The following is a 25,553-nucleotide window of genomic DNA, read 5'->3' as shown; positions in this document are numbered from 1 at the left end:
TATTGTTGACCTGTGCTGACTCCAAAATGTGGAAGAGCTTTTAAACAAATGACTAAAATTTAAAGTGATGTCCAGACATTAATATCAGAATTAGTTAATAAAGGGGAGTCCGTTGATCTTGTGTCATCAGGAGACAAAAAGTTGAGGAAAAATAGTCTCCTGACAACACTAAGGGATGACAGATCAAGAAGAAGGAGTTCTTCAGTCAATCTTTGGACACAGCAATGGGTCATTTTGGAGGTTTTGTACTGTTTACATGTTATTTTTATTAGTTGTTTTCAACAAAGGACTCTGTGATGCTTTAGTCTAAGGGTTGTTGGCGTCCAGATGTAACCTCATGTCAGGAATGACTCGGTGCTGTGATTAGTCTGAACACTGGACTGAAACACTTCCAACCCTCTGAGTGAATGCACACTGGTTCTATGAGATGTTGCTTAAAATGAAAGATTGTATTTGCTGGTATAAGGGGTCACTTATCTTTAAAAGATGATTTTGAGGTTTAGTTTTTACTCCCTGTTGCATGGAGTGATTAAAGATTTTAACAAGCTCCTCAGAAACAGAAGTAAAGACGTTTTCTAAGAACGGCTTGGGATTTAGTCAAGTCTTCACCACTGGAAGACTTTGGTGTTGTTACCACTTCCCTCAGCCGGCCTTAAAGTGTCCAGGAGGACTTCACACTGTGTGCTGGTGATTCAGCAGCTGTGAGATTGGACAGGTGACCTGATGTTCGCTGTTTTTCTTTCAAGAAGTTCCCAAATTCATCATGTTAAAAGCAATAAGATGATTATTGTCTGTAACACGGTTAAAGTGATGACTGATGGCGGTCTTTTTACAACTGATCAGGTTAAAAATAGAATTGTTGGCTTTACTAGAAATCTATTTTTATTTTTCTGAAAAATGTACCTGTGCTCATGCAACCTAAAGTGCATTTCAGTACTGTCCTACTACTCAGTGTGCTCTGCAATACGTGACCCGTCTGCACAAAGTCAGTCGCGTTGCCCCTCGGGCTCCATCTGAGATCCAGCCCGAATTAACACATGATAAGATGTTAACTTTGGGTTTATTACGTAGATCGGTCCAGTTAGTGGTTTGTAGGTAACATATAATGTTATTGCTGTCAAATACCGTCAGCGTGCGTGAGCGCTAACACCAGAAAGAACCTGCGGAAGTCGCTTGTGCGCCGCGAGCATCGTGTCACTGCCAGCCAATCCTGGCCCGGGATTTGTGTCATGTGGCAGCAACATGCCGCTTTTGTTTACGCCCAAGGCGCAATGCGACTGATTTCGTGCAGGTGGGTCACACATGTGGCATTAAATACGTGTCATATTGCAGCATACCAGTGGATTTGCACACATGCTTCATCCTCTACTTCCTTCTTCTGTGTTTTGTTTTTACCTGAAAGCGATGGCAGCTTGTCTTCTCTTTAGGCAGCTGAAAAAGCAGCAGCTCCTCAAGAGCAGGACTGTTCAAAGCAGCGTTCACACCTCCTGTGAACTGATCTCGACGTGTTCTTCTGTGTTTTTGCTTCGTCAGTGTTGCTGTTCTGAACCGAACGTTCGGGTCATGTAGGAATCCGTATCCTCTGCGGGAGGTTGAAAGTTTGTGGACTCTCAAAGAACCCAATTTAAAAAGGAGTTAAGAAAAAAAAAACACATTGCAAACAATGTGGATATGAACCTGATTTCAAACAGAACGATGCGCTGACCGGATGCATTTTTGAGGGATGTCCTGAGGTTGCAGTCGGCCCGACTCGAGGTTCTGTAATCTGATAGAATATTAGCGCTAAAGGTTCGATCAAAGTTTAATTTCAACAGTGAAAGCTGTGTTAACATAAAGTCATTTACTTGTTTTCTTTAATGAATATCAACCCAGCTGTAAAACAAAGAAGTTCCTCCTTTAAAGTGATGTACTGTCTGACATCATGCAGCTCTCAGTAATAAAATCCTCCAAGATTAACGGACAGTGTTTTAAAGTGTAGCTCCGCAAACAGCAGCTGGGATCTCTAAGTGAAAACACCAGAGAAACACATACATCCAGATACTGCACATTTCTTTTGATAACAACTGGGTTTCATTTTTCAGTGTGTGGAAAGAAAAGTTTTGATAATCAGCTGACACACACACACAGAGAGACTAGTTTAACTGCTAGCTGAGCAGATAGAGGTCTGCTGTTGAAAACATGAGGGAGCCAGAGTTTGTGTTCTCCAAAGCACAGAGCAGCTCTTATTCTCTTATTATGAGGCTTATTCTGAACACATGAGTCCGTCTCAACGTGCAGTAACACTTTATTACAATGTGTGCATGCCAGTGTTAACACAATACTAAATGATTCCTCATGCAGTCTCATCCTACAGTTGTGCTTTTTTGCTGTTTGTCCTTTAACCTCTGATAAACCAGTTTTCTCTCATTTCAGCCCCTTCCCCTGCTTTCTCTGCCCTCCCCTTCCCCCCGTGTCACCCAGACATTTAACCATTGCAGTGTTTTTTTTAATATAGGGCTACATTCCAAAAAGCAAATGGGAGATGGACACATCTGAGGCCAAACTCGGTGGGTATTCTGTTTTTATTCATCTTTATTTTATGAATAATGATGTAAACTTTTAACTCTGTAGTGAATGAAGAGGCTTCGGTGCTTTTCGGTTTTTGGTCCATGATGACTTGCAGAGTTTTTATTATGTATGTGACTATTTCATGTCTGTGAATTATGTCACAGGTGTTACTTTCTGTTTCCAACCTGGTTATATTGTGATTATAAATTCACAAATGCATCAAATTGACCATGTTTAAGTAAAGAACACTTTTGTGTCTGACTTAAGGAAACATCGCATATGGTCAAAGCTTATGTGTTTTGTTTTTTAAACACGGATGTGTAATTTCAAAGCTGCTAATATAGCAAAATGCGTACAGGAGTTCATTATCCCGTTCGTTTCCCTGCTAAAAGCGCTTCTGCTAACTTTAAAATGTCTCAGTCACAAGCAAAGGACGACAGATGTTCTGCTGTTGGCAGCAACAGTCTGCATCCTGTTGTGTATATAACCTCATTATATCAATCCTCTTCTACTGGACTACTTTAAACATCGATGGCAATGTCCCCACAAAAATGGGAAAATCCTTCATGTTAGCGTCTTATGCGGCTAACGTTACGATTAGCTTTGGTCGTACGTCCACAGCTGTGCTTCAGTGCAAATTAAACTCATCCAGCAGTTACATCTGTTTGCTTCTCTCCTGCTCTCTGTGCTCACATTTACTGAATTTTAGCAAAGCAGCAATAAAATTGCTCTCATTTATACGTGTTTTTCCTTCTGTTGTCGGACAACAAAATGACTAAATGAGTTAATGACTAAATGAATTAAGACTACATGTCATCAAGCAGTTACTTCTTGGCCTTTTCCAAGCTGCTGCTTTGCACCTCTGAGTCGCTGCAACTACTTTATACTTTATAAACTGCAATGAATGAAATATTTTCATTTCAAATTATGGCTCAGAGAGAAAGTTAAAAGCAACAGAATATCTGAGAATCATTTAGATCAACTGGTGCTGCTCAGCTCTGTCAGTTACTGAACAAAGCCGACGCAGAGAGAGTCTTCTTCCTGAAGGCGGCGTTACTAAACAGTCACCTCTGCAGTGCTTTCAGCTGAACCTTAAGCTGCATTCTGGGTACATGTGAGACTTTGATTTGTTCAAACAGGACACAATATGGGACCTTTCAAATATGGATGAATGAACAAAGAAAATGAAAAGCCCAGGTGCCACATAAGCTGTTTTAGAACTGAAACAGAAAACACACTGATCAGAATCAGTCGGCACTGACCAACGTTTTTTCATAGACAGGTGAATGTTAAGATGTTGAGGTTAAAGTGTTTCATGGGAGGGCAGAGGTGACCTAAACAGCAATGTTCTATTCATACAGACAAGCTGGACGGTCTGGGCAGCGGCGGGAAGAGGAAACGTGAAGGTGAACACATGTCAGGCCTGGAGGACTACCTTCAGCTGCCAGACGACTATGCCACACGCATGTCTCAGCCGGGAAAGAAAAGGGTAAATCAGTCTGAACGTGTGTGCGTTTGTCAGTGAGGAGACGGTTTTAAATAGAAAATACAACGTCATACCAAATCACTGATAATGATTTATCTGGAATGTTCTCCTTGTTGTTAAGGTCCGATGGGCTGATCTTGAAGAGCAAAAGGACGCAGATCGAAAGCGCGCTATTGGTTTTGTGGTGGGTCAAACGGACTGGGAGAGAATAACGGACGAGAGCGGCCAGCTGGCACAAAGAGCTCTTAACCGTACCAAGTATTTCTAAGAAGAAAATGCCTTTTTTTCGGTTCACTAAAAGGTATGTACGTTGCGTTTCACTACGTTACTGTGTTGTTAGACGGCTGCAGGCGTTCCTTGTGGCTATTAAAAGTTAGAAGAGTGTCTGTGATGTGAACAAAGACTTCTACAGTTTGACGTATGTCTCAATCAGGAAGCCGTTTCTTTAAATGTGCTTTAGGGATGACAATGTGTTAAATGTAAGTAAATGGAAATTGTAAGTTGAGGAGTTCTGCAAAATATCTGTCTAGTCCAGTCTTATCCCACAGGCTTTCAGCAAGACATTAAAGGAAGTCTTATTTCTCACTAAGTGTGATCGGGAGCCTACAGTTTATCAGATACAAACATTGGTAATGATCCACATTCAGTCGTTATATTCTGTACCAGAGGCGTCACTGAATGTCTGAAATACATGAAGTCATACAGCTTGAATCTGTGGAGAAATAAAAGTTAATATTTATCACATGCAAAAAAAAAAACTTGTGTTGACACCTCAAACAAATGATCAAGATCACCAGTGACGCCTTCTTTCTCTCCGCAGGTGTCCAGAATGTGAAAACACTGAAGCTTCTCAGCGGCGAAACATTCGTTGAACAGTTCTTTCTCAGTTGATGTATTAAGACAGATATGACATCGTTTTTTTTTTGGTTTGTTTTTTTTTTGGTCATCTGGATATTCACCAATGAATTTGTAGTTTCTAATTCTGTGCTACTTCTGGTAACGCATCCCGCTTCGTTCGTTGCTGTTTTATACTATTCCTACTTCATGTACTGTGTACTTGTAGCACTATTTCTTGGTCCATGCATAGTTGAAAACGACAATAAAGGTTTCACAAAAATGTAAAGTTCTAATCGGAGTGGATCTTTATGATCAGGAAGCTGTGTGTGGTTGATTTAGAATGATAGAGTGAATGTTAACGTGAGAGATTTAGAAATCAAGACACGCTTCAGTTGAAAACGTCACATAATTGGTTATAACTGTGTGGATAACTTCTGATTTACTTAATTTGTCTTTTAATTAAAAAACATGGCTAAGAAATGAGTGCAGCTAAGAAAACGTTTGAAATCAGACTTGTTGCATTTTCTTGCTGGTGCTTTTCGTCCAGAGATGGTTTTGTAGCCTAAGTGCATGATTACAGAACCAAAAACCTTCATTCAAAGTGAATGACTTTCAGTAGAGGTCGCATATTGTGTGCAATCACTTCTCACAGAGGAGAAGCACGTTTGTTTTTGTTTCCAGTCCAATCCAATCAAAACAAGTTGCTTACAAATCAATTCAACTTTAACTGAGCTGAGAACAACCAATTTATTTATGGATCTGCAAGAAATAAATAATGTTTTATACAGAATTTCTGTCACATAGTCTAAAAGCATCCTGGGACACATTGAGCTGAAGTTGTTTTCAGAACTGCTCGGTGAAAACGCCTGTCTGCACGTAGCCGGTAAAGCAGGAAGTATTCAGACCTGTTCACTTGTTTAGCAGTTTTAGAGGTTATATTAGATAGAGACAGCTTCTGCTCATCAACAATCCCACAGTCATGAAGTGAAAACCTGCTTTGGAATAGATTTGCATCTTTTCTAAAAAGCCGGAACTGAAATCCCTCATTTAGAAATGTGCGTAGACTCTTGATTTAGTTGCACAGAAGCAGTTGTTGGAACGTTGTGAGAACGTCTCCACTTGCTGTGAACACCTGGATCTGGGCACTTTTGTCTTTCTCCTCCTGGCAGATCTTCTCGAGCTCTTTTAGATTGAACTTCTGCCCAAAGAGTTCAGAGGCAATGCTCTAGTTCACATCAGCTCTTTGCATTTCAGCAGCCAGCTCTCGACCAGGAAAACCAGTTTCACAACGACACACGCACTTGTTTGTTCTGGAGCTGTAAACCAGATTGGTTAGTAGCTTAGGGACGGATTATTGTGACCCGAAAAAAACTTTGTGAACGGCATTTGCTACAAAAAAAGATCAGAAAAGCAGCAGGGTTTGGAAAGCTGATGAGTCATGTCAGCTCACCGGCCTCTGGATGTTTTATTGTCATCAGCTGGCTTTAAAAACACCAGCTGGCGTCTGTAAATGCTGCTGCAAACATAAAGCAGCGTTCACAAACACTTACTGCTTGCAGCATCATTCACAAACAGATATTAAAACATCCGCAGCAGGAAGAATGAGAAAAACAATGACCTCATTGGTTTTCCAGCCGTAGTCCATGATAGAAAAATGCATCTCCTCCCCCTGAGGTCCTTGACAGAAGCTCCCAGTAGACCAGAGCGAGCTGCAGTAGTGTGACTGGTGTTTGAACACATGTACACAGTGATGTAATGGCGAAGCTCTTGAGTCAGTTGAAAAGCAAAATGGTTCAGAGAATGTTGAGAAGTTGAACCAGCCTCAAGTTCAGAAAGTAGGAAAAGAGAGAAGCCGACTGCACTCGGCTACGTAGTCGTACAGCGGTGGGTGTCGTAGGTCTGTCGCTACCTCATTCACTGTAAGAAATCGTGGGGCAGCTTCATCTCCTTTCTTGTTCTGGTTGGTGGAGATGAGAGAGGAAACACTGAAGCACCTTTTCTTTAGCGTTTAGAGAATGCGACCAGCTCTTACGGCCGCCGCTTGGATACGACAACTTAGATTTTAGTCGATTTAAACTCTGTGCCCTTCTACACTGCATGGAATCAAGTTCTAGACACGTCTCAGGAGTTCTGAACACTGTTACCATGACGACAGTGGCACAGCAAAAGCTTTGAATACTTTTATAAATGACAGATGTCCGTTTTTTACAAAATCTTAAATCATGTTTTCACTGATGAGCAAAAATACCAAATTTTAGAATTTTTCTTTGTGCCACATTTAAAAATCCACCAAAGCTCACACAAACATGAAATAGAAGTTAGAATATTTTGTGACTACAGATGTTCCAGTGAGCAGGAGGGTGGTTGTCATGGTTAATACCAGCAGGCGTTTTCACCTTTTAAACAAATTTCTACCAACTTTGCGTCTGTGGATCGAGACGTCCAGGATTTTCACACGTCAGGATATTTATTCTGGTTTATCAGCAACTGAAGACGATGCAAAAACCTTCACATCACTCCTGATGAAGATGATTTTTAATTTTCCCCAATGGACGACAAGTCACCGTGCATCATTTGGACAACGAATGGATGGATCCATGTGGTGAGTATGGAAGAGCCAACGAAGAAATACGATTTGGAATTCAAGCAATTTCTGTTTCTCTATATCCTGTAAATACATCCATCATTAATGAACTCTGCTGAATATTAAACATTTTTCCTACAAGGTGTGGACCTTATTTTTTGTCTTATTACAGAAAAAAAACAGAAAATCTGTTCTCTGTGGCTTGATGACGTTTCACTGGTAAAACGTTGAATCCTGCAAAATATGTATTGTTGCTATGTCATGTGTTCATATAGCAGAATACATATTAAGTCATGAGGCAGCAGTGACAGCTGGTGAAGTCTGTGCCAGATGTTCTCCACTGCCGACACTCTGGCACATTAATGGAGATGAAACATCTGCACTAACTGATGACTCGTCTATTTTACAACATTGTTCGTGTTTACATTCAGACAAAATAGTTCGCCGACCAACATGTGAGTAAGTCCACACTGTGACAGGAACCGCTGTGGCACACGGTGTCTTCTGCTCGGTTCTTATCCGGTGTGTTGACTTTTGAAATCGGCTGGTACGTCACTGTCCAGTTTGCAGATCACCTTGTAGATGGCTTTCTTCCAGGACGGATCTCGGTCCTTCCCCATTGAGATGGCAATGTAGAACTCTCTCAGTGTAATCTCGGCCACTTCCAGGAACCTCTCAGGAACCTGTGAATCCACACGAGAAGATTCCAAAAAAATACACACTTAAGACATTTTGCAGGCGTGCTGTTCACTCAGGCTACTTTGACAGAAAGACACGTGGATTGTCGGTTTTCGTTCTGTGTAGGTAATGGAAATGTGGCCCAGCAAGTCAAGGTAAGTTAAAAACCAAGACTAGACAAAGACACTTTGGTTATTTGAAGACAATATCGAACCAGTTCAAACAACGTCCTACACTTCAGTCTGCTGCTCTTACTTTTCAGTGTGAACCTTCGGTTATTTACGGTGTCAAACACTCGTACATGAACAGCTTTGTGTAGTAACTCTGCAATGTTGCTGAATTTGAACATTAGCGAGCTGACAAGCAGCGTTTAAGAACATTCAAGCTGGTGTAGCGTTGCACCCAAAATGTTTAAACCAGTGATTCTCAACCTGGGAGTCGCAAGATCAATTGTGTCCCAATCAGCTGTGGCTCTGATGATGTCATGTTAAGTATCTGCCAATCCAAAACCAGTTTCCTCGAGAAAACCTGCTTTAAACATCATGGATTAGCTGTGGTACCTTCTTATTGTTTAGTAACCAGAGGACGTGGTCACTGGGACTGGAAGCAGAGAGCATTGTGGGGGCGGAGCTAGTAAAGGGCCACCATGACAAAATCCTCTGAGGCGCTTCATGACATCCAGTCAGACCTGTTTCAAACAAGCCAGGATGCATTTAGACAGCGTCCCAGTGGTTCTCCTGAATGTAGCTGGGCTGCCTTTGTGGTCCAAATTATGTGTTCACTGAACCTGTTCTGAAATTAATTATTAATTGATAATACTGCATTTATTAATATGACCTAAATGAGGATCCTGCTAGAAGCTGTATTCATCCTTTACATAAATATCCTTCCAGCCTCCATTCTGGTGCTTCTGTGCGTCGGCGTCACGCTAAACCAGGCAGCTGTAGAAACCTTTGCTGGGTGACTGTGGAGCAGCAGCTTCTGTGAGTTAAAAGTGGAGTCTGAACACCAGGACTCCACTTTTAACTCCACGTTTTCTTGGAGAATAATGACTCAAAAAGGTTGAGAATTTCTGGTTTTATGAAATGAAAAGGCTCAAATGGAATCCATCACCAAATGAGAGCAAGCCGATCTTCTCTCACACACTTCTAGAAAATAAAATCTTGTGAGAAAAAAAAATGGCTTGGAGTTGATTTAATGTGATGATGAATACCTCTGCCCAGTAACATGAAGCCCACCGCTAACGGAGGTGGTACAAAGCTTCTTTTATTCAGCTTTTTTGCTTGTTTTCTCAACTATTAATAACTAATTACTGAAGAATCTGGTCTGAATATTTATTCATGTTTTTATTGAGCTGTTTCCTCACTACCTTCTGATCACAGATATAAGAATTAACACAGAGTCCATTTGTGTTCCCCAGAGGATGTTGCATTTTGGATTTTCTGTGCCACAAAAACAAACTATCAGAACCGTGTTAGCACTCATACTGATGGGTTTAAAGAGCATCGATCCGACAGTGTTTCCTGCACGTCTGTTGCACCGCGTTGTCTTTTCATCTTGCACTTCTGAGTTGTTTCCTTTTCTAAACCTTCTGTTTTTGGTTCCCAGCTCTGTTTGGCTTCACATGAATAACAAAGAGGCTTAATTGTGGGCTGTGATTATGCACTTTGAAAAAAAAAATACAAGCAAAATTCCAGCACGCCATACCTGGTGAAAATATCCGACCTAACTCGACTGTTCTCAAACGATATCCGAGCGTTTGCTGCCTGACAGGTTTTACACAAACGGAGCTTAAACCGAAGTTTAAACAGTCACGAGTTCATCCAGTGACGCTGCACAGCTGACATCATTCAGAGCGCTGCTTGGATTCCTTTAAATATCTCATTCCCTCATATCCCTTTTCAGTTTTTTTATTATCTTTAGATTTCTTTCTTGATTTCCCTTTTTATTTGATTTGATTCTGAATCTTATACAAAATGATGTTAAAGGTGATCCTTCCCTTATTGTGCTGCCATTTATTTCCTATATTCAGAAATTGTTTTAAAACAAATACGTTTCAGATGACAATATGTTCTTTTATCAAGTTAAATGCAGTCGCTGCTGCACTGAGATCTGCTCATTACTGTCTGTTATAATGTTGAAATATATATAATATAAAAACTGAAGAAGGTGAATCATTTTTCTGAATTTTATGTCCAAAACTAAAGCTGTGATAAATGTTTGAACTTAACACAAACATGACACCTGAAAACAGTAGAAGCTGGTGTTCAATTACTTCAGTGTGTTTCTAAACTAGTCAGTCAGAAAGCCTGATCACATCTATTGATCTGTTCATAATGATTCCTTATTAATTTAACTGTGCTGCATATATTTCTCCATGCAAGTCTTATTTCATTATCATATTAAGTGCTGCCGTTTTTTTCCTCCTCATCTAGTGTTGTACTACGATGTAATAGATGAACTATTACTTTAAGTTATTGGCGACTCGATAGCCGAGAGTCCTCAGTTAGATTCACGGCTGCTCGGACTTTAACTGTTTGTTATTCTGCTGCACTCGTTAAGAACAATGTCCCTGTTACTACAGCAGGACGACTATAAGAACTGGTTGACATGTTGCCCAATCTGTGCGTATTAATCTGTCAACACAGACACTGTTTAGCTGCACTGTGAATGTAGAGATGAAGGAGAAAATGCAAATCATGGTCAAGATTTTCTGAAAACACGCCCCGTCTGTTCATCACTGTTAACACTGAATCTCACCGCCTTTGGAGAAACAATAAGATCTCGTAAATACAGCAGAGTCTTAATAACCTCCGTGTCACTCTCCTCTCGTTTCATTTTCCACCGTCAGCTGTTCAATAAATCATTTATTAAAGCAGAATAAATATGAACTCTGTGCTATAAATGGGTGAACAGTTTTGGTGCATCTCAAGCTTCAGAAATCCAAACTCCAGAAGCGTTTTATCTGTTTTACTGAACACACACTTGCACCTTGCCTCACCAGACTTCTCTCTGTCTTTTTTTATTATTTTTTTTTCCTCCATGGAGATGGCGGCGCGCATGGACGCGGCAGCCCCTTACAGCCGCGAGGCTTTGCCGAACATCAGGACAATGACCGGCGCTAAAATCGTGGCGGCCGGTTGCGATTTGGACAAACTGCGCCAACGCGGAGTCCGATCGGAGGCTGCGCCGGCAGTTACTCAAGAGAGAAGGAAGCGCAAACGGTGTGAACGGAAACAGAAGAGGGGGAAGAGAGCCGGGGTCAACGCGAGGCTAAAAGCCTCCAGACTGGCAGAACTGTCGCTCCAGCTCTCCGATGCCCACTCCCTCGACAACAAGCTGGACGAGTCACGCTTGCTGAAGGAACCCCACAGAGAGTAGACAGACTGCTGTTTGCTTTAACAGAAACATGGCTCCATGCAGAGGACAAGACCGTCAGGACAGGCTGACCAGCCGATTGCTGGGAGCCCCCAAATGGCTTGGTACATTTTGTAGTGACAACCTACGGGGGGGGCCTCCATGTAGCTCTTTGCCTGAGGCCCCCCAGAACCCAGGATCGCCTCTGGCTCCATGACACCGTCCCAGACGACCATACAGCTCTGAACTTTCCCAGAACCGCTACAGGAGCAGGACACTGACTCCTCACACCCTCTCCATGAAGTATTTAAACTGCTGCCATCAGGCAAACGTTTCCAGAGCGTTAAAGGAAGAACCTCCAGACTGATCAACAGCTTCATGCCACAAGCTGTCAGAACGCTGAACTGCTGATCCAGATATGCACACGATTATTTATTAAATTGATTTTATTTATTGGTTCCTGAGGAAACTCTCATCTTGCCTGTACTACTGTGTATGTCCAGCAACATGACAATAAACTGGATTTGATTGGATTTTTTTTCCCCCCTCAGTGGGTTTGAACATTTATGCCGATAAGTACGACAACATGTCATATAATGTGATTAAACTGACATGTTAGAAAAGTTGATTAAATGGTTTAAAAGTGAAAAAATAATAAAATATATAATGGAAAGATGGGATGCATTTTGAATATAACCAATTTGTTCCCTCCATGTTTACATAAAATGACTAAAGCAGTTTAGTTGGTGTTTAAACCTACAACATATTAGGAGCACTATGCAAAGCAAGTTCCTTCTTTTGAATATTTAAAATAAATATATAAATAGATATACCAACAACAAAAGTGAAACTGCAGATTCATAACAAAGACTTGAGATCTAGGAAATACTAGTACAACTGATCCCAAACCAGTCATGTTTTGGCAGCGTACATGATTAACACTGAGACAATAAAAATGATCACTGAACACACCAAAAGCAAAAAGTGACGGTTCAGGATCTTCCCAACAGGCTGCACAAACTCACACAGACTCACAAACTCAGAGCAGCAGAAGTCATCGGTTTCCTCTCACCTGGAAGTCGTTGGCCTTGTTGTAGTGCATGTTGAGAGCTCTGAAAAGTTCCGATTCTCTGCCCACAGCCAGACGCCTCCCGTCGGCCGCTCCCTCCATGAGAGCGTGGCGGGCGAACTTCTCCATCTGGATGTAGTAGAACTCTCTGAAGTTGCTGAACCACTTGATGAGCTGGGAGGTGATGCAGCGCGTGAACTGAGACACAGGACAGGTGAGTGAGCTGCTCAGCCGGGAAAGTCTCGTTTGACTTTCTGCAGTTTGTCTTCACAATGTAAAGCAAATCTAATGAATAAACTGTGTTCTACCTGGTACCACTGTGTTGTTGTTTGATTTAACCCTTTGAACCCAAAGTGGCTTTGGTGGCTTTTTGCTCATGAAAAGTTTTTTGTTTGTTTGTTTAAGTTGAATTTCTTTCTCTATTTTTTACAAAAACTGACATTTTTCAAAGTGACCACAAGTGTCACTGACACTGGAAACCAAGTTATGGTTCTACATGCTACAGATGTTTTACTAATTTGCTTCCACACGTGTCCCGTCTGCTCCGTATGGACACATCCTGCAGTTCAGCCTAATTCAGCAGAATAACGTTTGGATTTTTTCACTGGTAGTTGTACCTGAATCCATCCGAGCTTCTTGGTTGAGCTGAAAAGCACAGAATTTTTTTTAGTTTTTAACTAAATGTGTTTACAGCCCAGGCTTTATTTTTAGCTAACTTTTAAATGAGACATGTAGAATAAAGTGATTTTGATGCAATATATTGATGTTAGGGGCTGCATGGTGGCTCAGTGGTTAGCACCGTCGCCTCGCAGTTAGAAGGTCGGCGGTTCGCACACCTGGGATCTTCCTGCGTGGAGTCTCCATGTTCTCCCCGTGCAGCGTGGGTTCTCTCCGGGTTCTCCAGCTTCCTCCCACAGTCCAGAAACATGCTGAGGTTAATTGGTGATTGTAAATTGTCCGTAGGTGTGAATGTGAGTGTGCTTGGTTGTCTGTCTCTAAGTGTAGCCCTGTGATAGACTGGTTACCTGTCCAGGTGAACCTGCCTTCACCCTGAGTCAGCTGGGATAGACTCCAGCCCCCCATCACCCTAGTGAGGATTAAAGTGTAGAGATGATGGATGGATCTTGATTTTAAGCTGAGATCTACTTCATTTTCTCGACAGAACCGCATGTCACAGGTGATACGTTCAAGACTGTCAGAAAGTTGAGAATCCTGTTTTTTTTTCTTGTTTCTGTGTTCGATGGTGTTAAATTAGGTGGGTTTTGTTTGTTTTTTGTTTTTGTTTTTTTTGCTTGGCCCAGTTTTTTTTTGTTTGTTTTTTTTTGTTTTTTTGAGATAATGTCCTTTTTATAGATGCCACTGTGTTTTGAGGTTAAGAGGCTTAAAGATGTTATAATGTTGTTGATCTTAACACAGTTTCTGAATTGCAACGCTGACAGATTTAACCCTCCTGTTTTCTTTGGGGTTTAACATCTCAAAATAAGTATTATTTATTTAGATTTTATTTAAAGGGATGTTTACACATAAACTTGGGAAACGATTTTATTTATGATCCTTTTCTGAAGGTTTTAATTGCTGGAGTCAAACTGACTGATGTCAGTAAAGTTGAAGGTAATAGGAGGCTTAATTAACCGAAAGATAACGGAGCATGCAGCACATTAAGGACAAACATTTTAATTGGGTTTTTTTCTCTGAAAATGGAAAACAGTGCCAGTGCTGCTGACACACAAATTAACTTTTCTGTCCATGCAAAGAATACTATAAATCAGTAAATCCAAGATTCCTCATATTTTCTACTTTATGAATATGTGAAAAACGTATTTTCTCACCTGCACATCGTGGAAACACACCTTCAGCACCAGGGAGCTCGGGTAGCGAGTGTAGAAGAACATGAGCTTTGCCTTCTTCAGGTGGTTTGTGGTCAGACCCTCCTAAAATGCGTTGAGGATGAAACACATTCTTGACATAAAGGAACAGTCAGACTTCTCTGTGTTAATGATCAATAAAATAACAAAGCTGGAAAGATGGTAGGATGCAGGTTTCTTAAAGGTTTGGGAGTTTAGAGGGAGCACTTATTGGATTCTGTGTTGGGGTGTTGCCGTTGAACAGAGCCATTAATGGATCACATCTGGGGAGAAAAGCGGGTTGTTATTTGAACCTTAAATAGGCAGAGGTAGGTTTAATTCTGGTGCCTAAAGGCAGCTGCAAAAATCAAAGACATATCAGCCAGTCGTGCCCCTGCTGAGCGCTCCTTAAAGCCAGAGGAGAACATCAGTTAGAAACCAGTAAAGGATACGTTCAGCATGTACAGGTTGTTTTTCACCAGGCTGTCCGACTCGAGCTTCACATGAGGGAGACACAGACTTTCCAGAAGCACCGGATCCACGGACACCGTATGAATGTGTGGGCTCCTCACGGACCTGGACTTGACCTTCGCTCTCACTTTGACTGAACTCCAATGTGCATCAAACGCCTCAAACTTCGATGGAGCTGCTTCCGAGTGTCCGTCCTGCAAGCATCTGTGGTTCTTCTCTGACAGCTGATCTTCACGCAGAGCCGAGTCGTGGCTGAAGGGGTTTGGAGATCTGGGACGATGGTGAGCTTTCAGCCTGGACTGGAGGACACATTTGCTGGATGTGTCCACATTGGGCTTTTGCACAACCAGAGATAGAGCTTCTGTCTGAACATCTGGCACCTCGACAGCGTCACAACAAGAAAGTCTTAGTTTGTTATCTCCACATGTTGATGTCTGAAGAGGCATGTCAGTCTGCACAGGCTCCACATCATGTGTCTGTAGTAGCGGCATGCTTTTGAAGATGGAGTCCACGCTCCGGCTCACAGCTCTGGACAGTTCGTACTTCAAAACATCTGCCATTAGCTTTATCCGCTCCGGTTTGGACTGGAAGTAGTTCATGAGCTTCACCTTCTTCCATCCTTGATATTTTCTACTTTCACTGTATGCATCGGTCAACGCATCACTCGGAGATGTTTCAGGAGAATCACTCCACGTGGGGTGTTTCTCCTCCTTTCTGCTGTCTGTGGTCTCAGTAGCTTCGTCCATGTGGCTGAACTTGGTTCTGAGCTGTCTGAGGTGCTGCTGCTGCCTCTCAGGCTGCTTCCTCGTCGCCCGGCTTTGACTCGTGCTGCCGGATCCACTTCTGTCCGAGTGTTTCAGATCCAAAGGTTCTCGGACGGTTTCGTCTTCCTGCACACAGTCGACCTCCTCGTGCTGACCTGCTGTCACACCTGAGCAGTACAAACCAGGAGAGCTGGTCATGCCTTTGATGATGTTTTCTACTCTGGCTCGCTTCGCTTGGCGCCCACTGCTCAGGTTCCAGTCCTGGTAGGAGCTGGGTGCAGGAGACGGGAGCCTTCTTGTGGGTAAATGTCCAGCGGTGTTGTCTCCGGATGAGCTGAGCTCCAGATGGTGGGAACAGATCAAACCTGAAGCTGGATCTCCGCTGCTGTAATAAGCACTGTTGGGCAGCATTTTGATGATCTCGCCGTCTTTGTGGAAAGTCGCAGAAACACCGGATGCGTCTAAATTTGATGGTTGAAACGAGGAGAGGTGGTCTGCAGTGCAGCCGTCCAGGCAGACGCTGCTGGACGAGTACATGGCTTTGCTCCAGACGCTTTGATTCATGCTTGTTAGGTTGAAAAAGAAAGAAAAAAAGGGCAAAAGTGAATAAATATCAGGAGCATCTGGAGATTTTTGATGCTCTGATTTTTTTCTTTTTTAGTAGTTTGGCAGATTTAGTTGCAGACAGGTCTGAAAAGTCATGTCATAATTACTCATAAAGCACATTTAAAACAACAGCAGCTGAGCCAAAGTCTTTTCTAGAATGAAAAAAAAAATCCATCTTTTAAATTAATTTTATGAGTTATTTACAATGCGAATTTACAAGAGTAATAGAAATAATAATGACTTAAACCCAACTAAATTAGCCAAAATACAAATTTACCTGACTTTGATGAATATCCAGACTAAGACACCACAATAACACAAATGATCAATAAGAAGCTGCAGATTTACTGACAATTTTCTGTGTTCTTATGTTAAGTTCAAACTTTCAGACCTGATTTTTCAATAAAATAAATAAATTGATTAAAAATAGCTGAGATATTAAAGAACCCAGCTGGAGTATAAACAGCTGATAACCGACCTGCCGGCTTCCTGAAGGGTCCAAAGGAGGCTGCAGGTCTGGAGGCTGCAGGAGGAGGAGGAGGCTCAGATATTTGTAGTGGTCCAGCTGAGAGCCCCTCCAGAAAACAAGAGGTGTGGCCACATAACATTAAATATATCATTTCAATCTGACAACCAAAATGAGGAATAAGTGGTTGCTCCCTAATGAGGGGTGTTCATTTATTTATTTATTTAATTAGTTAAACATTTTTTTTCTGAAATGCTGGTTGTGTGTTTGTTAGTTTTAATTCATTTCAAATGTTGGGCTGCAGTAATAACAGTGCTGGCTGCCAAATGTAGGTAATGGTACGATCCTGTTGAAATTAAATTGTGTTATTTTATCATATGAGAAAAAGAATGCTATTTATTTCACTTAATCCACAACTTTTAAGGCGTTTTAATTCACGCTCTGGTAGAGAATGATTAATTTTCAATCCCAGCTCCCTCTGCCCGGTACACCGGACCCCCCTGTCGTCCCGCCGCAGTGGTTCCTCCCGGTCAGGCCGCTCCCGCTGCTGACTCTGCCGGCTTCCGTAGCTCCGCTTCAGCCGCAGACAGCCGCCAGCCAGCGCGATGTTGTCACGATCCCCGTCTGTTTACCGGACGCTTGGCCGTTCTCTGTCGGCGGCGAACCAGGTAGGTGTAAAGAAACAGCGACTCCAGCCTGTGTCCGTGCCTCTGGGGGACAGTAGAGCTCAGCTAGCTGTTAGCTTTGAAGCAGGGCCGCTGCTACAAGGACAGACAAAGACGCTGAAGTTGGTTTCAGATTCGTAGCCTCGCAAGTCTGCAGTTAAGGGAAGCTTTTACTTATATCTGTTTTTTTTGTTGTTGTTGTTGTTGTTGTTTTTTTTTACACATTAATGATGCAAAACTGTGTTATGTAGTTCAAATATTTTTTTTAATGCTATTTAAAACATACTGATACAATTGTGAAACTTTAATTCAGATTGTGTAGATGCAAATAAAGGCAGATTTCACTGAGTGTTTTTCACATTAGATCAGATCTACATCCTAAATCACTGAATGTTTACAGATCAAGTCTGGACCAGATTGTCCAACAGAGGTTAAAGAAGCTTTAAAACGCAGTCTGGGACTTGTCAAGCTTTTATTTTATTTGTGAAAGACCAATATTAGAAGATTTCACTGCTTTTTCTGCACACAGACTGTGTTAGATCAACTCCAGATCCAAAATCACAAAATATAAACTCATCAGATCTGGACCAGGTGGTCCTACAGACATTAAAGAGGCTTTAAAACACAGTTTCTATCTTGTGAAAATTTCAGGTTATTCCGTAAAACCCCAATTAGTGCCTCCCACCTGAGCCTCCTATAATTAGTACTTAACAGAACTCAAATGTTTTTACCCGAAAAAAATATTTATGAATGAAGTTATGAGAGTTTAGAAATGCCAAAAGAAGTCCACCTTCATGCACTTAAAGGGCCTGTAGCTCAGAAAATGTTCGTGATATGAAGGTAATATTTTGCATGGCTTCATTAAATTAATTGAAGTCCTTATACATTTAAGATCAGCTGATTGTGAAAAGGTCTGATGAGAACTTTTCTGAGATTTGTTGGATCTTATGTGGAGTCACCGTTTTATTCTGATTGTAAAACTAGTTGTTTTTTTTTTTAGTCTGGATGTAATGTGGACCGTATTTCAACAAATAGATTGAAGCATTCACAAATTAGCTTTAAAGAGTATTTAGCTTCTGAAGGACAGTCTAGTCCAGATCTGACCTGTCTATATATAGCTGGTTAAATTTGGACCTGGTTTAATGCGGCGTAAAAAGCAGCAAAAACTCCCCTTATTTCATATTCACACGTAGAATAAATGTTTCACAGTTTGTAAAGTGGGTTTAAGACAGCATAAAGGTGTTAGATAAATGTCTAACGTGGTTTAAAATCATTAAAATGTGATCAAAACAACAGAATCAGCCACTCAGAGCTGCAAGTTAACTTTCCCTTAACTTTTCCCTCAAGTGCCGGAGCAGAAGCTACGAATGGGAAGCTGACTTCAGCGTGGTGGACTGACACTGACAGCTTCAGGGGCAGCTCACTGACTGAACATGCACATTTATCTCAGGATGGTTATTAAAACTCGCATAAGCGTTACCACAGAAGCCCTAACAGCTTGACTAGCTAACATGCTAACAAACTCTGTGTCCCCTGCTGGCTGGTGACTGAGCTCAGAGGCTGACAGGCTACTGCTGGTGAGTTATGGTGCAGTGTGGTAGTGAGACAGAAATAGTCCACACCATGTCAGACATGTATGTGCAGAGCCACATGAGTCCTGCTCGTTCCTCTGTGCTTTGAAACTGGATCTACACAGAAGAAAGCGATTCTTTTGCCAGCGCTCACTTGACTCCTTTCAGCTTTACGGAGCAGACACCTGGTGTGTAGTTCACAGCTCTGCCTACATTCCTGAAGACTGGAGCTGCAGCAATTAATCAATTAGTTGTCAATGATTAAATTAGTAACTGATGAATCAATTTGGGCAAGAAGAAACGATGTCTAAATTGTCAGATTCCAGCGTCTTGGCCCTTTGAACTCTGGGAAGCATCTATGCGTTTTGTTGTTTTTTTGCACCGTTACATGCTTTTTATTCTAGTATAACGTCCTGCACCTCTATGGAACCAGCAGAACTGTGGCTAGAAGTAGAGAGAAGTCACACATGTCCTCTGTGCAGTAGGACACATTGATAAGGTCACACATCATAAATAACAAAGGTGATTTAGAATACAGAACTTGGGGGAAGAGGGGTATCAACATGTTAAAAAGATAAGTCTGTGTGCCCAAAGTAGTTACTAAAACTGTGGGGAAACATTCACTGTGCATGCTTTAAAGACTTTCCTGCTTATATTTGTAATTTGTTTCCATGCTTGTCTCCTGTCTGCTCTGCATAGACACAGCCTGCGTTTTTTTCTTCAGACACATCGAAGAAGGAGATTTTTTTTTAATGAAATATCTTAAACTTAAGCTTGTTGTTTCCAAATGAAATGGCATGTCGCAGATGAGTAGTTTAGTGGAATCTTTACACAAAATATTGATTAACGGTAATAAGGATTCTCCTTTGCTATTATTTCTCTTGTGCGATGTCTCGGTGGTTAGCACCGTCACCTCGCAGCTAGAAGGTCGCCGGTTTGTGTCCCGGTGAGGACACCCGGGATCTTTCTGCGTGGAGTCTCCATGTTCTCCCCGTGCAGCGTGGGTTCTCTCTGGGTTCTCCGGCTTCCTCCCACAGTCCAGAAACATGTTGAGGTTAATTGGTGATTGTAAATTGTCCGTAGGTGTGAATGTGAGTGTGCTTGGTTGTCTGTCTCTAAGTGTAGCCCTGTGATAGACTGGTTACCTGTCCAGGTGAACCTGCCTTCACCCTGAGTCAGCTGGGATAGACTCCAGCCCCCCATGACCCTAATGAGGATTAAGGTGTAGAGATGATGGATGGATCTTATGTAACATTTTTGCTTAAGAAACTACTCGTAATCAGCTGACTGTAATTATCTCAGCTTCAGATGTAGAATGTAGGAAGACTTTTTTTTCTTTTCTTTTTTTTAAAGAATCCAAGTCGTGCTTTCACAGAGGAAACCACTCCAGTGGAGCACGTTGAAGCGATCAAACAGAACTATGTTGGTGGTTTATCAGCCTCTCCAAACCTTAATAAAACTCGCACCAGTTACTCCAAAGAATGAAAGAGCGGGAAACCCAGGCGACTTGTCTGTACATGCTTCCATGCATTGTGGAGGATTCGGTCCATCTCCGAGGACTCCACCCTCCTCTGGTATCCCACATCAGTCGCTTCAGCTTTGGGTCACGAGTGACTCCACCAGACAGAACCAGACAGGCCTCTTTCCTCGAAGCCCTGCCCCTAAAACACACTCATATGACTCATAGCATGAAGCCTAACAGCGGCCTGTGTTTGGCAGCGGTGTAGCTGAATGTTGAAGAGATGTGTGTTGTGGAGACGTGTTCTCCATCAGGGAGAATGAAACGAGGAAAAATAACAGGTGTTGGTAAAACACAGCCGTGATGTTTGTCATCATAGAACAGGGTGAACGGTGGCTGCTTCAGGGGTTAAATGACCTGCAGAGATAATTTCTCTTCAGGAAATGACCAGTTACTGGCGAACCAGGCTACCAATCCGCTCACATCTTGGTGCCTTGTGACCACTTTAATTTGTGTTTGTGCAGCTCGGGCTGTTGCACGTCTGCATTTTCCTCTAAAAGGTTCACATGCTTTGATTTTAGATTTATTATCCTTCCTGTTTCCCATCAAACGTTCCTCCTCTGTTGACATTTTTGAGGAAAAATCTGAAGACAGAAATGTTTGTGGTTGCTCTGAGCGGTCTGAACTTTTTAGTATGTATTTTATTTTAGAATTTAATCTAGGCGTTGTTTTCCCCTTTTGCCCCCGTTTTTGTAATAGTTTATCTTGTTTTACAAAATCGATTTTACAAGTCTTTGTCCCTTTTTGCACGTTTAATTAATGTCTTCTAACCTGCACTTTGCTTTAAAATATAAATAAACCTGATCTGATTTTAAGTGAGTGATGAGTTAGTAGCGCCAAACATGTGCTTCGTCTTGTCTCAGAAATGATTTGGTGTTTTTATACGGTTGTAAACGGACTAGAGGAGACGGGTGGTCCAACAAAACGAGACATTTAAAGGAAGATTTATCAACCAGATGAGAAAATAGTCTGGAGATGATTTGACAGTGAAAATACTCGTCAGCTGCAGCAAACCTGATGAAGTCATGCGATGGAAGTGGAGGCACGATGAGCTGCATATTGATGTTTTAATAGAAATATTGATCCGATTGTTCTTTTGTTTTTTTATAGAGGAAACAAACGCTGTGCATAAAGCAAATAGACACAAGTAAATTAATTTCCTTCTCTTTTCTTTTATCTTTTCAGGCCAACAACGTGCTGGTCCGACAAAGCGTATCAGGTCAGTGTTCCTCCAATCCGCCTGTTTTTTTTTGGGTCTGAGCTTCTCAGGCGGCTGCTGGTGAATAAACATGCTCTCTGAGTGGGTCGCACAAAGCCCAGTCAGCCGCCGAGATGCCCGAGGAGCCCACGAGTGGTTAACGGCAGCTTTCAGACGACTCGTGTTTTTAACGTTAGAGCCTCGGGGGGGAAGCAGCAGTCCAGGCTGATTCTCTTCTTTCTGTATTTTCAGGTCACTCGGTCTGCAGCCGGCTGCTTTACAGGAAGTCTCGGCCGTAAGTGCTCGTTTCATCGAACGTCCTCCAGTAAACACGTGATCTGTAGAAATCCTTTTGCATAACTGGCCTCTTTTAGTAAACTGAGCTCCACATCTGGACGTAAATTATCATTAATTATTTTATTTCAAACCAAACATTGAAGTCAACATCTGGTACACAAAATCAAAGAGAAGGGTTTTGGAAGAAGTTGAACACTGATATAAACCAAAACCCTTGTGACAATAATAACTTAAATATGCACACTTTCACAGTTTCTCATCAGAATTAAGCTCGACACACTTTGGTGACACCTCCTCAGAATAAATCAGAATTACACTGATTTTAATAAGTCTCATTAGTAGCAACATATCTTTTAACTACATCATCTTTTGTCACTTGTTTAAACTTCCCTATTGGTTGACGAGTTTCTATGTTCTCACCGCAGCGGTTCCATAACTCAGTGGTTCTCAAACTGGGGGTCGAGACCCCCATGGGGGACCCAAGATCATTTCACGGGGTCGCCAGATTATTGTAAAATAAAATAAATAAAATAAAATAAAGCCTACATTTATCAAATAAATGAATAATAAGGCTGTCAGAATTAAAGGTGTATAATTCTTTCCACTCCTTTTTCAGACTCGTTAATATTATGGTTTGATTATGCGATATTTTTGTTCTTTTTTGCTCTTTCTTAAATTATTTTTATGTTCTTTTTCCTTTTCATTTGTTCGACATAAATTCAATTCATTCATTCAAAAGAAAGAGATTAATCTGTGGAATTAGTTTTTAAGGCATTAATGCATGAACAGCAGGATTATTACTCATGATATATTAAAAATTCAAATTGGGGGTCACAAACTTATCTTAGGGGTCGTGGCTCTAACAGTTTGAGAACCGCTGCCATAACTGAACCCCTCCTGCAGAGACACAATGAAGTTATTTAATTAACTGATCTTATAGGAGTTAAACATCATATTAATGTAATAATACTCACAGCCCCATCTGTAGAGTTGTTATGTTTTTGTTCTCGAGTTGCAAGCAAATGCCTTTTTTTTTTTTTCTTGACACTCAGATCTGAATTTCCGTCTTCGGCGAGCACCTACCACGTCAGATGCTTCAAGACGTCCGCCGTCCACCGTGCGTACAACAACAGCTCTCAGTGTCGGCTATGAAACTGGACTCAGGGTTCAACTTGCACTAACTTTTTATTTTTGTGTGTGCAGGCGATGAAGTGGTTACAGTCAAAACTCCTGCGTTTGCAGAATCCGTTACAGAGGGGGACGTGAGGTGGGAGAAAGGTATCTGTCAGCACATCACGTGTTATATTATCAGTATTTAAATGCAGACGGTAATTTAACTGCTTTGTGTTTCAGCTGTGGGCGACTCGGTGTCAGAAGATGAAGTGGTTTGTGAAATTGAGACTGACAAGGTACAAACAGTCAACCTGAAACCTGCCATTTAAACTGCTTTTGTTTTGTTTTTTTTAGTAATTATGCAAAACTTGTGTGTTTCCAGACGTCGGTACAAGTTCCCGCTCCAGCAACTGGTGTGATCGAGGAGCTGCTGGTGCCTGATGGAGGGAAAGTAGAAGGAGGGACGCCGCTGTTCAAACTACGGAAAGGAGGTTTGTTTACTGCAGCGTCGGTTATCGTCGTATCGTCGTTACAACACAGGACAAGCTTATCAGAAGCATCAGTGAATAAAATGAATAATGTTTTAAATCGGGGACATCTGGTCTGATGTTAGAATAGAATAGAAATACTTTATGAATCACCAAAGGGGGGATTTGGTTGTTACAGCACAAAGAGTAGAGTTACCACCATAAATACTGATAAATAAGCCAAAATAAAAAACATATAAAATGTACAATAAGTGTAAAAGTAGAAAAGTCCTGTGTGGTGCAAATAATGTGCAACAAAACAAAGAGTACAGCAAATGTGTTCATTCTGTTCTCCCAAATGTGTCTTAACAATTATTATCAAAGACTTTACAAACAGAGCAGCCATGTTTTTCGGTGCTTCAGAGCTCGACTTGAGTCCAGTTACATGACTTGTTGTGGAGCTTAACTGTCTTTTTGTTCACCAGGTTTTGCCTACTGTTATATTGTGTTCCATATTTTTGATTAAAACGTCTGAATTGGAGGAAAAAATGTCATTTAGAATTAACTGAATTATGACAACGCTTGAACCTGCTGAAGCATGAATGTGTGTCTGGTGAATCAGTCGCCCCCAAACTAACTGCGTTCGTCCTTCTTTTTTCTCAGCTGCTGCCGCTGCCAAAGCTGCTCCCTCCCCGGCTGCAGATCCTCCACCTGCAGCAGCTGCCACTCCTCCACCTCCTCCTCCTCCACCACCTCCTCCACCACCTCCAGCACCACCGCAGGCTGCTCAAGCCAAACCCGGTGTGTTACCTCGTCTCACATTGTTCACTTATTTAATGTGCAAGCAAAGCGTTGGCCGACAGGCAAACGACGAGCACAAACAGAAACGCGCTGCAAAAGGAAAACGCTGCATATCCAGTCACACAGCAGAAGTGCCCCAGGCCTCTAGGGGCAGTAGTGAGCTGTTCATCTGAGAGGCAGACGTCGGCGAGCGAGACAAGTAATGTTAGTTGAGGGAAAAGCCAACCCAGTCTCACGGCAATTCGTGAAATAGTCACGAAGCTTACTCTATTGTTTCATGTCCTGGGACACGATTTGCCCAACTTTGTCGTGTTCCCCAGCTCGTCGAGGCTAGCTACATTAGCTATTAGCCTAGCCTAGCTGCTGCTGCTGCTTCTTCTACTGCCCCTAGAGGCCTGGGGCATTTCCATTGTGTGGCTGGATATGCAGCGGTTTCTGTTGATACAACGCATTCATGTACATGCAGCTCGTTTGTGTAGATGCCGTCGTTTGCCCTCGTCGGCCACCATAGCGTTCACAACAGAGTACAAACCTGTGCCATGTTCAATCACATCAGTGTCACATGATTCAAAACTGCATCGTGTCACGATAACCGCAGCCCTTCTAAGCGAAACCTTTGGTGTTTGCTCTGATGTAAAATAAAAAACTAACAGTTCAGACCGACTGAAAGAAAAGCCTCACAGACAGAATTCATCGCAGCACAAATCCGTACATCTTTTATCAGTGAGATTCAAATCCTTCCAGACAGACTGAATCCTCCTCGGCGTTGTAGCTCCTCATGTTCAGCGGCTTCTCGCTGGAGGGCTTGTGTTGCTCTGCCTTTCTCTTTTACCCCAAAGGTGTTCTGTTGGATTCAAGTCAGTCGACAGACTTCTCAGGATCACAGTTTTCATTTTTTGTACTCTTTAGAATCTCTTGTGTGCTTTGAATGGTTAAGCGCGAATCTTCCTCCTGTGCGTCTCGTTAGTCAGTATGATGGCGTCTTCACAGGCCGTTAAGGTGCATCTATAAATGCCGTCTCCCCGACACATTTTGCCCTCATGCAGTCACATTCCTACCTCCGTGCTTCACCGTCAGGACTGTGCATTAACTGTAGGCTTAACAAATCTACCGCGGTCTCATCTGACCAAAGAATGTCCTCCCGGTACTTATTAAAGGATATTATTATTATTATTATTATTATTATTATTATAGGCTTCTTGTCATGTTCTTA

At 42.0% G+C, this 25,553-nt stretch overlaps 2 protein-coding genes and 1 long non-coding RNA gene across 3 annotated transcripts in view; 2 read left to right on the top strand and 1 right to left on the bottom strand.

The window, feature by feature from the left end:
• Positions 1-2,460: 2,460 nt before the first annotated feature.
• Positions 2,461-5,156, top strand: LOC103372636 (uncharacterized). Its single transcript, XR_521009.1, has 4 exons — positions 2,461-2,546; positions 3,909-4,036; positions 4,155-4,334; positions 4,854-5,156. It is a non-coding gene; the product is annotated as an uncharacterized LOC103372636 (long non-coding RNA).
• A 2,524-nt stretch (positions 5,157-7,680) lies between these two features.
• Positions 7,681-16,201, bottom strand: LOC103372635 (prospero homeobox protein 1-like). The gene is made up of 4 exons (XM_008302321.1): positions 14,855-16,201; positions 14,388-14,489; positions 12,562-12,756; positions 7,681-8,137 (listed from the first exon to the last, which is right to left on the bottom strand). The coding sequence occupies exons 1-4, from the start codon at positions 16,199-16,201 to the stop codon at positions 7,970-7,972; spliced, it is 1,812 nt and encodes a 603-aa protein (XP_008300543.1). The 3' UTR covers positions 7,681-7,969.
• A 1,064-nt stretch (positions 16,202-17,265) lies between these two features.
• Positions 17,266-25,553, top strand: part of LOC103372634 (dihydrolipoyllysine-residue succinyltransferase component of 2-oxoglutarate dehydrogenase complex, mitochondrial-like) — a 12,002-nt gene continuing 3,714 nt past the window's right edge. The window contains exons 1-8 of the mRNA XM_008302320.1: positions 17,266-17,377; positions 21,650-21,683; positions 21,915-21,957; positions 23,012-23,076; positions 23,163-23,237; positions 23,313-23,368; positions 23,455-23,563; positions 24,203-24,340. Coding sequence (XP_008300542.1) covers positions 17,315-17,377; positions 21,650-21,683; positions 21,915-21,957; positions 23,012-23,076; positions 23,163-23,237; positions 23,313-23,368; positions 23,455-23,563; positions 24,203-24,340 — 583 coding nt within the window. The 5' untranslated portion in view covers positions 17,266-17,314. The remainder of the gene's footprint in view (positions 17,378-21,649; positions 21,684-21,914; positions 21,958-23,011; positions 23,077-23,162; positions 23,238-23,312; positions 23,369-23,454; positions 23,564-24,202; positions 24,341-25,553) is intronic.

The sequence above is a fragment of the Stegastes partitus genome, unplaced genomic scaffold (genome assembly GCF_000690725.1).
Source record: "Stegastes partitus isolate 25-593 unplaced genomic scaffold, Stegastes_partitus-1.0.2 Scaffold1794, whole genome shotgun sequence".
NCBI classification, from domain to species: domain Eukaryota; kingdom Metazoa; phylum Chordata; class Actinopteri; family Pomacentridae; genus Stegastes; species Stegastes partitus.
The sequence above is the reverse complement of the archived record's forward strand: the minus strand, read 5'-3'. Positions and strand labels throughout refer to the sequence as shown.

Bases quoted from the DNA above. Each gene is read 5' to 3' on its own strand.
- LOC103372635 (XM_008302321.1), bottom strand. From the start codon at position 16,201: ATGAATCAAAGCGTCTGGAGCAAAGCCATGTACTCGTCCAGCAGCGTC. The intron at 14,490-14,854 runs GTATCCTTTACT...AACGCATTTTAG, and splicing joins ACAACCTGTACATGCTGAAC to GAGGGTCTGACCACAAACCA. The intron at 8,138-12,561 runs GTGAGAGGAAAC...GTGGATTCACAG, and splicing joins ACAAGGCCAACGACTTCCAG to GTTCCTGAGAGGTTCCTGGA.